We start from the raw sequence: 14,663 nt of genomic DNA on the forward strand, positions 1-14,663 counted from the left end.
AGGGACTCTTGCATAAGTGAACTTTTGGGTTTTTTTCTTTACTCATTATAAGTTATTGTAATTATAATTATTGTTTTGTTTTGATATTGAAAATAAATTTGTAAATATAATATTAAAAAATCACTGACTGCTTTTATTTTTCTGTATCGTAACAAGATGGATGTTTACGGCCGACGCCGTCGGGTGCAGTAGATATAAAATACACAGACATCAAGAGAAGAACTCAGAGGCAGTAGAAGCATGGACATGATTGTAACAGTGATGTCAGTGTCAGACGGCAAAACACAGCTTTTTTCGGAAAGAGACAGGAGAAGATGAAGCAATGAAAAGGCTGAAAGAAGTAATCCTACAAGGATGGGCAGAAGACAAGCATGACTGCCACCCACAAGTGACTGAGTACTGGAGCTGTCGGGCAGAGCTTACAGTTGTGGATGGAATCATACTGTATATAAAGGTAGCAAAATTGTGATACCAACGTCATTAAGGAAGCAGATGCTACAGAAAATTCATGAAGGGCATTTGGAAATTGAAAAGGGCACGTGAGGTCATGTATTGGCCCAAGATTAATCAAGATATAACTAATGAAGTAGAAAGATGTACACTATGCTTGAAATATAGACCTTATAATGCTGCAGAGCCATTAAAACCACATCCTGTACCAGGTAGGCCATATGAAAAAGTAGGTATAGATTTGTTTACTTGTCATGGGAAATAATTTTTTAATAGTTACTGATTATTTTAAGCATATCCTGAAGTGCGTGCATTGAATAGTACAAACAGTGAAGCAGTAATACAATGCCTGAAAGCTATTTTTTCCAGACATGGAGTGCCAAATGAGATTTTTAGCAACAATGGACCACAATTCACAAGTCTGCAGTTCAACTTTGTACACATCACGTCACGTCCAAACTTTCCTCAATCTAATGGACTTGTAGAAAGGTCAATTCAGATGAAATGAAAAATATAAAGAAAGTGGAGGTGATTTCTATGAGAGCCTTCTAGCGTATCATAGTACACCACTTTAACATGGAGCTTCCCCAGCACAGCTGCTCATGGGAAGATGATTAAAATCAAACCTATCGATGAAGGAAGACCCGCTGAAGTTTGGAAAGGAAGAAGAAGTGCGAAGAAAGAGAGGGAACCAGAAAAGGAAAACAAAAAATGTATTATGACAGAGGAACCAGAATTCCTCCAGAACTGGAAATAGGAGAAGTCAGAGTAAAGGAAAATCCCACAAAAACATGGAATATTCAAGGAAAAGTTAAGCAACATGTACAACCAAGATCTTACATTATTGAAACAAAAGATGGTGCAGTGCTTAGAAGGAATCGGCGAGATATCTTCCTAGACAAAACATCACAATCAGAAGATTCAAAAGAAAGCAGTGAAACACATAAAACAACCAATTCAACTTGTAGAATACCACAAACAGCCAGGGAATCAAGTAAAAAAAGGTATAACTGTTTTGACACTGAGACTAGTCTAAGTTAAAATGTAATGTGTATACAGTTGTGATTTGTTACTGAAAAGAAAATTGATGATTGTAACTAACAGGTCAAAGCTATGCATATCTGTATGTAAATGAAAAGTAGAAGTACTGGACTTTTTCGAAAAAAAGGGAAGATGTCATGATAGGTAATTTTAACACACTCCCTTATGTTTCAGTTAGTTTAGTAATTGTGAGACAATCCCTAGAGTAAGCATGAACGTTAGAATTTGGCTGACGTGTAAACGGACAGATATTAAGGGATTTAGTAAAAGTTAACTTAAAGCGCGGTTCCTTGTGTTTTGTTCAACTGTGTTTAAGTTATATAAAAAAATAACCCCAAAAAACACGACAGTTTATAAAAAAGACTATTAGCTGCTTGCTTAGTTTACATAAAGGTTGTGAAATTTTTCACAAATTGCGGTCTTTAAAATGCCTCTGGTTTGAAGTCTTCATGAGTTTCCCTTGCAAAGGTATTGACATGAGAACATGCGTGACTGAAAAAATGGCGTAAAAATGACAAAGTGAAGGTTGTGAAAACATTCACAAATCACTGGAAACACGGTGCAGATAGTGCGCCCTCGCTTTCCGTTGCGACCGAGGAGCGCCCGGCTGGGGTGCGCGACGAGGGGCAGGACGGGAGTAGTAGTGGCCAGGGCGGGGACTAGGAGAGCCGCTGGCCAGTGCAGCTGACCAATGGCGGAACCGGTGTTCACCGTGGTGAGATCGCCCGGACTCATGTAAATAGTTTCCCTGGTTTTGTACCCCTTTTATACATGTACCCAATTACACTCTGTGTAAATGTACCCGAATTGACCCCAGTGTGTTGTAGCCCATTTGTCTTTTCCTCTGTTGTGGTTGCTGGGCCGGACGCACGTCCGATTAATAAAGCGCCGTGTTTTCAGTTAACAAGAGCCTGAATTCCTGTCTCTATCCTCGCCGAACCCGTCGCGTAACACAAAGTGAAGGTTGTGAAAACATTTACAAATCACTGGAAACACGCAGGTAGTTTGATATCTCTATCAAACTACCAAAAGGATGTTTCGGGAAACGCTATTGACGTTCCAAACTGAATATCGAAGCTAACTTCGATAGCGATCTTGATTACCGGTAAAATCAGCTAGGTGTAAAATACATCTTATTCTTTATAAAAAGCATAAAGTTTTTTAGAGACAAAAGAGATAAGATAAAATGAAGCTTACTGTGTACAGTAAAAACTATCTTATTAAACTCGTAACCTTCTCAGTATGAATCCATGGACCAAACCATATTTTCATACGTTTATGTTTACTGTTCAAATAAAGTTAAAAAGTCATACATACCTTATGTGGGGTTCTACGCTCCCACGACTGTCTCGGTACGTTGTCTGAAACAGGATTAACGACATACGTAATATCGTAAAATAAACACTGAAACTTTTCATACATCACATAAGCCTCCTTTTTCATATTAAGCCATCCGCCATCTTCCCTGAATCAGGTGCGATAGGACCAACCAGCCCTGCACCACACCAACCACACCTGGGCCTTAGGAGTCATTCTCCACAATTTTCTTAAAATGTGGTCATGTTGGGTGGTATGACTTTTTAAAAAAAAAAAGTATAAAGATTTTTTAAATCTTATCAACTGCTTACTTCTGCATCCAAAATACAAACCATACAGCACAAAATGTTGAAAAAGCAAAGAGTGGAGTTCAACCTAGCATTCCCAACATGCAATTTATTATAATTCCTACCCTTATTTAGCGCTTTTCTGGATGCTCCACTCAAAGCCCTTTACAGACTTTGGACTCCCCTCCACCACCACCACCAGTGTGCAGCCCCACCTGGATGATGCACCAGTACTCTCCCCACACACCAGCTCTCAGTGGGGAGGAGAGCAGAGTGATGAAGCCAGGTCATACTGTAGCTTGGGATTATTAGGGGGCCATGATTGGTATAGGCCTGGGGGAAATTCAGCCAGGACGCTGGGGTAACACCTCTACTTCTTTTTGAGAAAAAAGAAGTACAAGTCTGTGAAGGACTGCAGTAAACCCACTCGCCCAGCATGAGCAATCACTCCCTGCCTCTGCTTCACTATATGCACAGTGAGGTTAAAAAAAGGGAGCAAAAATGTCATGCCAAGAAAAAAATGTTCATATCATTCTCACAGACTAGCTGGTTGTGAACCAGTTTGTGAACAGACATGCGTGTCACTTATTTGTTTATGCTGTGTTATTTTTAACTTATTTGTTTATGAAACACTATTAAAAAAAACCTTCCTTCACTCTGCAGTCCATTATTAAAAGGGGGAAATGCAGGTACACAGAGGGGTGTGACTCATATAACATATGAATTCCACCCAGAACACAGAATTCCATAAAAGATTCCAGTGTACACACCTAGAATTCCTTTGAAATTGAACTCGAAAAAAGGGATACAACTGCGGACTGACACCATCTCTTAGCAATTGAGAAAAGGGTTCATAGCTCCAACAAACACAAAGAGGTGAGACAGATGAACGTTTTGTAGTCAAAACTGTTATTTTCTTTTCATGTGGAATTAACCTCTAATTTGTTTCTTCACAGCTCAAACACTGACTCAGCTCCATCCTGTCTGTCTACCATTAATCACCATCTACCATCTCTATCTACCATTAATCTTTGCTAAAAGAGAGAGCCAGTCTTTATGGTGAATAGAAACCACATGTTTCTAAAACTGGAGCTTTTCACGAGCAGTCCTAAGGAGTCACACTTCAGCTGTGTACCAGCAGGGGGCAGTGCTGAGTGCTGGGCTGTGATGGTGGGGACACCCTGAGGGCTACGCTGGGGTAACAGCCTACTTCTTTTTGAGAAAAGCCCTGGTTTTTTTAATGACCATGGAGAGTCAGGACCTCGGTTTTATGTCTCATCTTAAGGACGATGCTTTTTTACAGTATACTGTCCCTATCACTATACTGGGGCATTAGGACCCACACAGACCGCAGGGTGAGCGCCCCCTACTGGCCCCACTAACACCTCTTACAGCAGTAGCCTTAGCTTTCCCAGGAGTCCCCCTTCCAGGTACTGTCAGTGGACCTGACAGACAGCTGTAGAGTCCTCTCAGAGTTACTCTGAAACTGAATGTAAATCATGTTATTTATTCCTCATACGCACAGAGTATAACGGACAAAGGTTTTCAAAAGACCTCACACAGTTGCAAAGGAACAAGTAAAGGTTTATTCCATGCTGAAAGGAGAAGAAAAAAAAAGAGAAGAAAAGAAACACAACGTTTCGGCCATGGAGCCTTCTTTGGGTGTTTTTACATCCAGCCATCTGAAACGGAAGAAAGGCTTCCTTCCATAGAAAGAGCCCTGAATAACTGAACAATAGAAAATCCAGCTACTTTACCCATAACTGCAATAAGATGTATATTTGGTTACCAAGCATTAGCCAATAAGATCCCTCACCTCTTCAGTCAGGAAGCAGACTTGTACCAAAGACATTATTATTAACTTATAACCTGATATAGTCAGGTGTTAGAAGTTAAGCAAAATTGAACCTGGCTCTGATCTTTAACTCTCTTTACTAGATGTTGTCCTTGAAGCTAATGGCTAACACTCAATTAATCAGCCCACCTGGTGCTGAGGTACATTTTTCTTAAGAAAAAACAAGGAAGGCGTTAAGAGGAAACCAGGAGATGTTTCATATTCCGGACTTAGAGGAGCATTTAAAACCTAGAACGGGAGGATTTTTTTTTACAGAGGGGCAACATGGGCCAAGTGGTCCTTTGTGACCTTTATAACAATAAGCAGACTAATGGAAGGAAACAGAGGCCTGGTAACGGAGATGTCAAGGGCCCTGCCTGTGTGGCTTGCGATGCACCTGTCTGACTCACCTGTAGCGACAGGAGGCCGGGCCTGTGCGAGCACGTGGGACAGTGTGTGTGCGTGCTTGTGAGTGCGTGTCCAAGGCCTGCCCAGCTCAGAGAGAATTGCCCCCGGGGACAGGGGGAATGAAGGCGCTGGGCGTGCGTCGCTGGGAGACCGAGACACAGAGAGAAACTGAAATGTGACACAGAAGCCGCGAGTCCAGAGAAGGGAGCCCAGCAGGTGATTCTCAGGTAAGCGGAAGCCTGGAAGGGAAAAGACAGCAGCATAGATTAACGGGATGTGGTAGAGAGGGACGGGAGAATGGGAGGGGGTCAGGGAACGGAGTGCCAGGCTGAAGAGCTGCCAACCTCAGACGGGTGAAACACAGCAGGGTGAAACCAGAGGGGTTTATGCTGTTTGCTGTTTAGTGGAGTGAGAAACACTGGATAAAAAACTTTTACATGTGAGACAATGATTTGATTTGATTTTACATTAGAAAGAATGAAGATGAGAGCAGGGAAGTCAGAGGGTAGGAGGATATGAATTTTAATTAAATTGAACAGCATTTGTGTTCAGAGGTCCTCACAGAGCATGTCATAAGGGTGTTTGATTGAACGTGTGACGTAGAGCATCCAGCGGGCAGGGGGGAGGTGGGGGTGGAAGTGTACCTGAAGTGCTGCCATCCAACAGGCCTCTGATAGTTGTGTTACCAAGTGTAGTTTGTGAAGATTTAACCGTGCCCGTGAAGATCAAGTCAGGAAACCCAAGCCAAGAAGCACGGAAGGTTACAGAGGGAGGCAGCTGAAGCCCAAAGCCCAGGTGCAATGCCTGTGCTGAGCTGGTCTGCCAGTCCCAGCCTTCGGGTGTGCCTGAACAATCTCTGCAATCTCAGCCCCAGGCTGCTGCACCAGCCAGGGCAGCAGGAAAAACCAGAAATCTGAGTGCAGTCCATTGGCTTAATGGCTGCTGGAATGCCTGGCAGCTGATTAGCAGTGAAGGACTGCAGTAAACCCACTCACCCAGCGTGAGCAATCACTCCCTGACTCTGCATCACTATACACACAGTGAGGTTAAAAAAGAAAGCAAAAATGTCATGCCAAGAAAAAAATGTTCTTATCATTCTCACAGACTAGCTGGTTGTGAACCAGTTAGTGAACAGACATGAATGTCACTTATTTGTTTATGCTGTGTTATTTTTAACTAATTTGTTTATGATACACTATTTAAAAAAAACCTTCGTCCCTCTGCAGTCCATTATTAAAAGGGGGAAATGCAGGTAGACAGAGGGGTGTGACTCGTATAACATGCAAGTATTAATTACTGCTATATTTCTATCTCACAGAGACCCCTCTCTCCAGACCACAGTGCGTGGAGTTGGAATTCCACCCAGAACACAGAATTCCATAAAAGATTCCAGTGTACACACCTAGAATTCCTTTGAAATTGAACTCGAAAAAAGGGATAGAACTGCTGACACCATCTCTTAGCAATTGAGAAAAGGGTTCTAGCTCCAACAAACACAAAGAGGTGAGACAGATAAAGAATGTTTTGTAGTCAAAACTGTTATTTTCTTTTCACATGGAATTAACCTCTAATTTGTTTCTTCACAGCTCAAACACTGACTCAGCTCCATCCTGTCTACCATTAGTCACCATCTGCCATCTCTATCATTGCTAAAAGAGAGAGCCAGCCTTGATGGTGAATAAAGACCACCTGTTACTAAAACTGGAGCTTTTCACAAGCAGTCCTAAGGAGTCACACTTCAGCTGTGTACCACCAGGGGGCAGTGCTGAGTGCTGGGCTGTGATGGTGGGGACACCCTGAGGGCTACTGCCATGTCTGATGTGTTGTGGAGGGGCTCAGACGCAGCGAGGGCAAGCAGAGAGCAGGTTCTGTCCAGGAGAGACGGGCTGCCCCCTCCCCTCCTGGAGGAGGGCTTCTTCCCCTTCTCCTCCCAACCTCGAGAGTCCCTGCTGGTGCCTGGCCTTCCGGGCCTGGGCTCCAAGCTGGACGCCGCCTCACAGGAGGACTCCGGTCCTCACCTGCTGGAGCGGGACCTGATCCTGGCGGCCGAGGTAGGCCAGGCCCTGCTGGAGAGGAATGAGGAGTTGGGAGCACAGCTGGAGGAAAAGGAGAGGGAGATTGAGGTGAGTGAACATTGCTCCCAAAGTCATGATGCTACACGCCCATGGAGCCCCTCTGCCACTCACAGAGCAACTGTGGAAGCTGTAAAATTTGCTCCACTCTTTCACACCTACATTGTCTTTTGCCAAATTGGCACCTTTTAAGACACTTGGAGAGCAAATCAGCAGCAGAAAGTCTCAGATACTCTGGGGACACTTCTGACATTTACCATCAGCTAAATCTCATGACATAGCTGGGGAACTGGTCCTGACAGCAGTTGTGCCTCCTTCCAAGCAATAGCAGCAGATAATATTACACTGCAGCTTGATTTCATTTGTGCAAATGTGTTCTCCACTGTGGACAATCCAGCGCTGTGGACAAGCTGCCAGCCTCTGGGATAGAGAATACTCGGATTGAGAGGAAATTCAGTAGTGCTTTACCTCAGGGTCTTGCCACAACATGTCACTCCCTCAACAGAGTCCTGATAGCAGTCAGTGTTTGTCTCATACTAGCTCATCGTGGAAGGGGTTTGGTCCCATCTGCCTGGCTGGGGCCTCGGCTCTGACGCTGTCTGCCTCTCCTGTAGGGGCTGCAGCAGAAGCGCCACGAGCTGCAGCGGCGGCTGGAGGCCAGCGATCTGGAGTGGGCCCAGCGTGTGGCGGAGCTGGAGGCCGACCTCGGCGCTCTCCGCACAGAGCTAGAGCAGCAGCAGAGCCAGGACCGGGAGCGGAGGAGAGAGGGCAGCCAGGAGCTGGCGCAGCTGTCCAGTCACAACCAGAAACTGGTGGAGCAGCTGGCAGAGGTGACCTGTCGGCTCTCTCGCTCACTCTGTTTGCTCTCTGGGTCCTGTTCTGTATTCACACAATGTATGGTCACTTGCATTGTTAAGCGCCTTGGGGCAACCTTGTAAAAGGCGCCATAAAAAATTAATTGAATTGAATTGAAGCTTGAAAAAAAAGTTTAAGCCTTGAACAATTAAATAAGTTTTAGAAACCTTTCTTGTGCATTCAAGGTGAAGTCCAGGGCTGGGAGTTCTCTGGACCCATTGAGAAGAGTTAAGATCTGTAACTCACAGTCCAATACACTCTACCTCTAGAGCTACACTTAGTAGCAAATTAACTGCACTCCTCCTTCTTAAAAATCCAATATACCGGAATACAGCAAAGACACAACAGATTCATCTATCCCACTTTCTTTGATCTGTAGCATTTTACTTAATGGGAATGTGTGTATAAAGTATCTGTCTGTGTCACCAAGTGATACAGCTCCTGTGCATGTTTGATTAACATCCCTGACCTGGGCACGCCACAGACTGTACTCTCACGACTTCAGAACAGGGGCTCATTGTTGCACAATGCTCTATAAAGCTCTCTCAAAAGGACGTGTAGAGGACGATGCTGTGTACTGTATATCTGGTTACTGGATCTGCTCTGCCTACAGTGTTTTTCTATGGCTACGCCCCTCTTCCTTCTTCTGTCTCCCTTGCTCTGTGACCTCCTCATTCCACTGGAATGCAGCCCAACAGGGTTTGCGCAATATTTTTTACGTCGGTACGCCGATCCCTCTATTGTGAAGGAGGAATAGCATGCCACACCTCTACCTGACACAGATATCAAGGAACATCCCAGCCTGTCTCAGCACTCTGGGATCAGAAGGATTGGAGTCCTTGCTTTTTCTATCATTGTCTAAGTCTAAGTTATCATACTGCCCTCTAACAGATCCTTGTGCTATTGTAAATAAATCAGTTGCTGGGAGAAAATATCTTCAACATACTGTAGAACTGTGGATGAAAGTAGCTTTACAAGTGAAATAGACATGTCTAGGTGCCAACATAAGGTGAAACAGTACATTGCATGCGGTGCCTGTATGATTAAAGATTCCTCACTTAAGTTGCCCATGAGAAAAAAGCCTTCAGAAGGCCATCATGTGTTGAACTTTGCTGTTTTCCTTCCACGCTGTAAAATTCACAATCATGTCAGAGCTAATTCTGCAGAGAGGCTGGCATCTCTGCCACTGAAGAGACGACAGCTCTCTGTCTGTCTCCTGTGTCTTTTTGTCTGTCTCTGCCCCTCTGTCCCTGTGTTTCTCCCTCTGTCTGCCTGTGTGTCCCCTCACACTCATCTCCTTTCTCCGTCTCTCTTAGGCAGTGATGGTGGAGCACAGCCTGCGCTCAGAGCTGCGCTCGCTGAGAGAGGAGTACGAGGAGAAGATGCTGAGCTCTTCAGTCAGCACTGCCAGGGTGGAGAATCTGCAGAAAGAGGTACCCTCTCCCTTGGCACTTAGAGGGCTCTTGCCCAGCCCTCACGGTCAAAAACGCAGTCAGCCAGGGATCCTCATGTGTTGATGTTTCCTAGGCGTCACATGAAATAATCAGAAAACAGACCTTTATTGTTAGAATATTATTTCTCAATGCAGTACTTAATGAACGTGCTTGTTATTTTCCTTGGAAAGGTGGTAATGTCATGTTATATGTGTTGTTAATTTCTCTAAGAGGTTATTGAAAAAGTCTTTCTTAAGGTTTTTTAGTAAGTCTGCACTGGAGCATGGTGAAATCAAGCAGCTGTGCAGCTGTGCCTGGAGGTGGATGGTGCAGAGCGTAGTTTCTGCAAGTTTGCTTGGATGACACACTGTGCTCTTCCCCCACCTCTCAGAACCGCGTGCTGCAGGAGAGGGCTGCCCTTGGGGAGCGACGGCTGGCGGCCCTGCATGAGGACAACGTGCGGCTGCGTGCCGAGAGCGCAGGGCTGCGGGACAGAGTCCTGGAGCTGCAGGAGAGGGACCGGGAGCGGGAGAGAGAGGTAAGGGGGTGGCGGAGGGAAGAGCAGCTCACGTCTACGAAGAAAGACTTGGCCAAAGTGACGGGCAATTCACTGCAGTTTTCACTGGGCTTTAAAAAAGGAGGTGGCACTACTTACCTCGCTGCTGCCTCCCCTGTCTCCGCAGCCCGCTGGCCTTGTGTAATCAAGCCGGCTGCGGATCTCTCTGTGTGTGTGTGTGCTCAGCTCGCCCAGGAAAGGAGCGAGGCGTTCGAGCTACAGACTTTGAACCACAGCCTGCAGAGCCGAGTCCAGGCACTGGGGGAGAAGATCAGCCTCGCGGGACCCGCCTCCCTGGCCAGGTCGCTGAAGTCCGAGATCGAGCAGACCCAGGTAACCGCCATGCTGAACACGGATCGTTACTGCTTTGAGCCCAGGTTTTGCAATTTGGGTGTCGGCATTAATTTGCAAAGGGAGTAAGTGCACAGAAACCAGACTCACGATTCGAGGGTCAGCACAGAGCCTGCAGCAAAGTTGTCCTGAGTAGCAGGCTGGAGGAGGTGATGACCTGTATTTCCCTTTGACATTTCTTCCACTGAAAAGCAGCTAGCAAAGAGAAACAATGAATGTATCTACTGTGGTGACATTACAATTAAAATAACACTGTACAGTATTCTCAAGGTTAATGCAAGAATAATCAGTCAAGCAAAAAAATGCATTTTGCAGAAGCGTATACAATTATCAATCAGATTAACAATCTTACCGTTTCCAAGGATAAAAAATGTCCTTTTTTCAGGCACAGGACAGCAGCTTTGTCCCAGTGGAGAACCTGAGAGAAAGGGAGGAGGAAATCCATCAGCTGAAGGAAGAGGTTAGGTCTTCTCTCAAGCACCTCTCTCTGCCTTTTCCTGTTCAAGGAGGGCTCCATCTCTAGCACAAGACGAAGCACACAATCACAGCAAAGCCTTCCCCAGCCTGTCCTGTACTGGAGACAGCCCTTCCTAGTCCTCCTGCAGAGCGTGAGCTCACCTCTAACTGATGTCAGATCATCACATTGCTGAAAAATAATTTATCTTCCTCTTCATGGAACCTCAACCACATTATTAGTCCCCACCAGCTCCTTACCAGGACTCCAGAGAGTCTTGGACATATAAAGTGGACAACAAGGTTCATGGCATCACAGGATGAGGAAAGGGCAAAAACTAGGTCTTGTCATGGGCCTCATGACTGAGAAATGGTAGAGATGTTTCAATTGATGGGGAGTCCTCTGTCCAAAACTAGTGTCATTCTGAAAAAACTACTGTGGATTTAGAGAAAACCCTACAGGGTAGTTAAGAGCAACAGCTAAACTAGCAGAGTGATATGAAGAGAAAGAGGATGTAGCTGAACTTCACGTGAACAGCAGTTGTAGGCTGCAGTGAAGAGAAAGCACTAACGGGATGGTTGTGGGTTGAACTCCCAGCTGTATACATCACTAACATTATTAAAATCAGCTCACATTGTGATTTGCTACTATCTCCTCAGCTTGAGTCCAAAGAGAGAGAACTGGAGTCTTTGAGAAAGGAAGTGAGGCAGCTCTCTGAGCAGCCGAGTTACAGGTAAGGACACAAGAGGACAGAGAGAGGGGCTCTGAGTCCGGCAGTGCTGTTGTGAGGCACAGTATTCAAGATGGTGCCATTCTTTCTTGGTGCTCTGCCTTCCTGGATCAGAACCAGAGCTGACAATCATGGAAATCAAGCATCATGCTGTTGCAAAATCAGAGGATCCTGAACCAAAGAGAATGTATGAAAAAATGAAAATTAATGAATGTATAAAAACAGTGGAATTGTTCCTTGGCATACATGACTCTTGATTTTTAGGTTCAATATCTTTTATGGCAATATGTGTAAAAAACACAGAATCCATAAATAACACAGCCAGTCACAGGGATGTTTCAGCATACTCAGTCTGAATTGTACATAACAACAGCAAGAATGAGATTCCTTAGGAGTCCTAATATTTTAAACATTGGTAAACTCCTCAGTCTCTAGATCTAGATGCCTAGATCAGATCATCTAGAAGCCTAGATGACTTGCAGTTAGTCTTTCTGGCACAGTACATCTTTTCAGAGTAAACATCATATTAAAGAGCTCTTTCTCCCTTACTCCTTCCAGTGCTCTAGAAGAGGAACTGAATCGTGTCAGAGAAGAGAGAGACTCCCTCAACCAGCAGCTGCTCAACACTATCCGTCACAAGGTGGCGCTGTCTCAGGAGCTGGAGGCCTGGCAGGTACAGAGAGGGCACTGCTCTTGAAAACAATTCATGAACAACAAATTCCCCTGACATTCCTGCACACGTCTGTGACATTCCCAACATGCAGCTCTGTCACGAAGTGAGCAACACCGAGAGAACACTTGACACAAACCAGAGCAGAACCAAACACCGCAGTTCTGGGGTGTGGCTCAGCCTTGTATGTCATGCAAGGTCTGATGCAGACTTTTGTAAAGAAAGCTGTTGCTTTCAGGGTTCATTCAGGGCTGTCTGGTATAGCATGGTGAACATGGCCCTGCACCATCTGATTAGGATCAATAATAGTAAAGATTTTATACCACTAGAAAATAACAGCAGTCAGTAGGCTTTATCTGCAGAAACTATATTGGCATTGCTGGTGACACATTTCAGCTAATTGGGCATTACAGGTGGTGACAGACCCAGAAAAACACATCGCGCCTGTAGGGTTTGCTTTGTCCTCCATTCCCTCTCAGGGCTAACTCTTTCAACAGGATTACACAATGTTTTCTCTTAAAGAAAAAAAACAAAAACAGGAACTGTGATTTACTGAGAAATGAAAAGAGCGCTGACCTGCATTTTTTTGTCATCCGACTAACACCCAATGAGCTGATCTGGCAGTTTCAAATTATTTTAATCTACGTTTCACCCATCCAGAGTCTGACTCTCTTCCTCTCCCTCTAAGGAGGACATGAGTTTGCTCATCGGCCAACAAGTGCGCTCGCAGTCGCAGGGCGAGGAGGAGAGAGCAAAGGAGAAGAGGGCGTCCATCAGGCGGAATGCCAGGACCAGCAGGTCTTTCAGGCTGCCGGCGAGGAGAGGCGAAGAGGAGGAGAGAGGCACGGGTAGCTTCTTCTCCTCCCTCTTCAATAAGAGCTGAGGGAAAATGGAAGAGGCACTGGGGGACAGAGGTGAGAAAGATACAGGCAAACAGATGAGAGAGGACAGAAAATTGGAAAAAAAATAGGGAAAAAAACAAGGAAAGCAGGGATGAAATAAAAGAAAATGAGGATGTAAGAGAAGAGGGTCAGAAAGGGAATGAGGAAGAACTACAGTAGAAAATTATGTTAGAAAGTTAACAGTGCTTCACCAATGAGCCTCAGAGACTTATGCAACCCCCATTTATTTCCCCCTTCCCCTCAGAAACTGTTGCAGCTTGAACCAAGACTAAGCAGTAACCAAACCAGAGAACCTCAAAAATGGTAGCCACTTGAACAATGAAAAAAAAAAATCTTATCCTGCTCATTTCATACTTACAACTTTAGAATCAGACTAAAACCCCCTGATTAGCTTGTTGTGTGGCAGTCCGTTAAACACCTGGGTGAAATAAGAGATGGTGTCACGGTTTCTAGGGTCTACCCTGTGTTATCATTTACAAAAAGGCAAAACAACCGATCCGAGGGAAAAAAAAAACACAAGCACCAGCTCACATTTTTCCAACCCTTGAAAATATTTGCACGATTTATTAATATTATGGAAGCCAATGTTATTTATCTAAAAATATTTTTATATGTAGAACAAAGTATTTTGCAGATGTATAGTTATATAAGAACTGCAATGTTCATGTACATATGGCAAAATCCTCCTCCACTATCTATAAAGCTGAATAAAATCTTCCAACACTCTTTAAAGTGTGTTTCTTGAGGTAGGTGCGGGAGGGCATGCAGAATGAATGGAAATCTGTCACACTCCTTACAATAAAGATGACAGCAGCAGGGATCTGAACACTGAAGTCTTGGGAAAGGGAGAGGCTTTCTGGGAGTCAGAGAGTAAAGGACAGAATGAGTGTAACCAGATACCCAAGTCAATTAATTCCTTCACTAGAATTGTATTTAGAGCTTTTCACCTCTCAGCTGTGATTACTAACTCTGCTCCTGCATATTTCTGTGATAGGCCTACCTCTCCTAAGGTGGCGAGAGGCATGAGCACATGCTCAGAACATGAAGAACAATGTGCAATGAGAATGTATTGTAGAAAAGCTCTAGAATATATACATTTAGTATACAGTGTATATATACAGTACACTCACTTACCAATACCCAATACCAGCTACACCATAACAGCTACCAGCAATACCCAATACCAGCTATTACCAGGAATCTCTTTCTATACCAAACTATTCTAGATTAAACCCATCTGAGAATGTCTCTCAGCCCTTCACCAATTATGTAATTAACCATTTTTGAATCTATTTACACAAGA

The 14,663-nt window shown here is 44.6% G+C and overlaps 1 protein-coding gene across 3 annotated transcripts; it reads left to right on the forward strand.

The window, feature by feature from the left end:
• The first annotated feature begins 3,820 nt into the window (after positions 1–3,820).
• bicdl2 (BICD family like cargo adaptor 2) lies at positions 3,821–14,092 on the forward strand. 3 transcript variants are annotated; one of them, XM_088939633.1, is made up of 11 exons: positions 5,433–5,564; positions 6,656–6,840; positions 6,924–7,460; positions 8,024–8,239; positions 9,581–9,697; positions 10,089–10,235; positions 10,440–10,586; positions 10,990–11,064; positions 11,718–11,791; positions 12,347–12,461; positions 13,147–14,092. In XM_088939633.1, the coding sequence occupies exons 3-11, from the start codon at positions 7,149–7,151 to the stop codon at positions 13,339–13,341; spliced, it is 1,398 nt and encodes a 465-aa protein (XP_088795759.1). In that variant the 5' UTR covers positions 5,433–5,564; positions 6,656–6,840; positions 6,924–7,148; the 3' UTR covers positions 13,342–14,092. The 3 variants fall into 3 exon arrangements, with proteins under 3 accessions (XP_088795760.1, XP_088795759.1, XP_088795762.1); XM_088939634.1 differs by lacking the exons at positions 5,433–5,564; positions 6,656–6,840 and adding an exon at positions 3,821–3,971; XM_088939636.1 differs by lacking the exon at positions 6,656–6,840 and having other exon boundaries at positions 5,497–5,564.
• Positions 14,093–14,663: the final 571 nt, after the last annotated feature.

Source organism: Atractosteus spatula, chromosome 22 (assembly GCF_055471065.1).
Source record: "Atractosteus spatula isolate fAtrSpa1 chromosome 22, fAtrSpa1.hap1, whole genome shotgun sequence".
Taxonomy (NCBI): Eukaryota; Metazoa; Chordata; class Actinopteri; order Semionotiformes; family Lepisosteidae; genus Atractosteus; species Atractosteus spatula.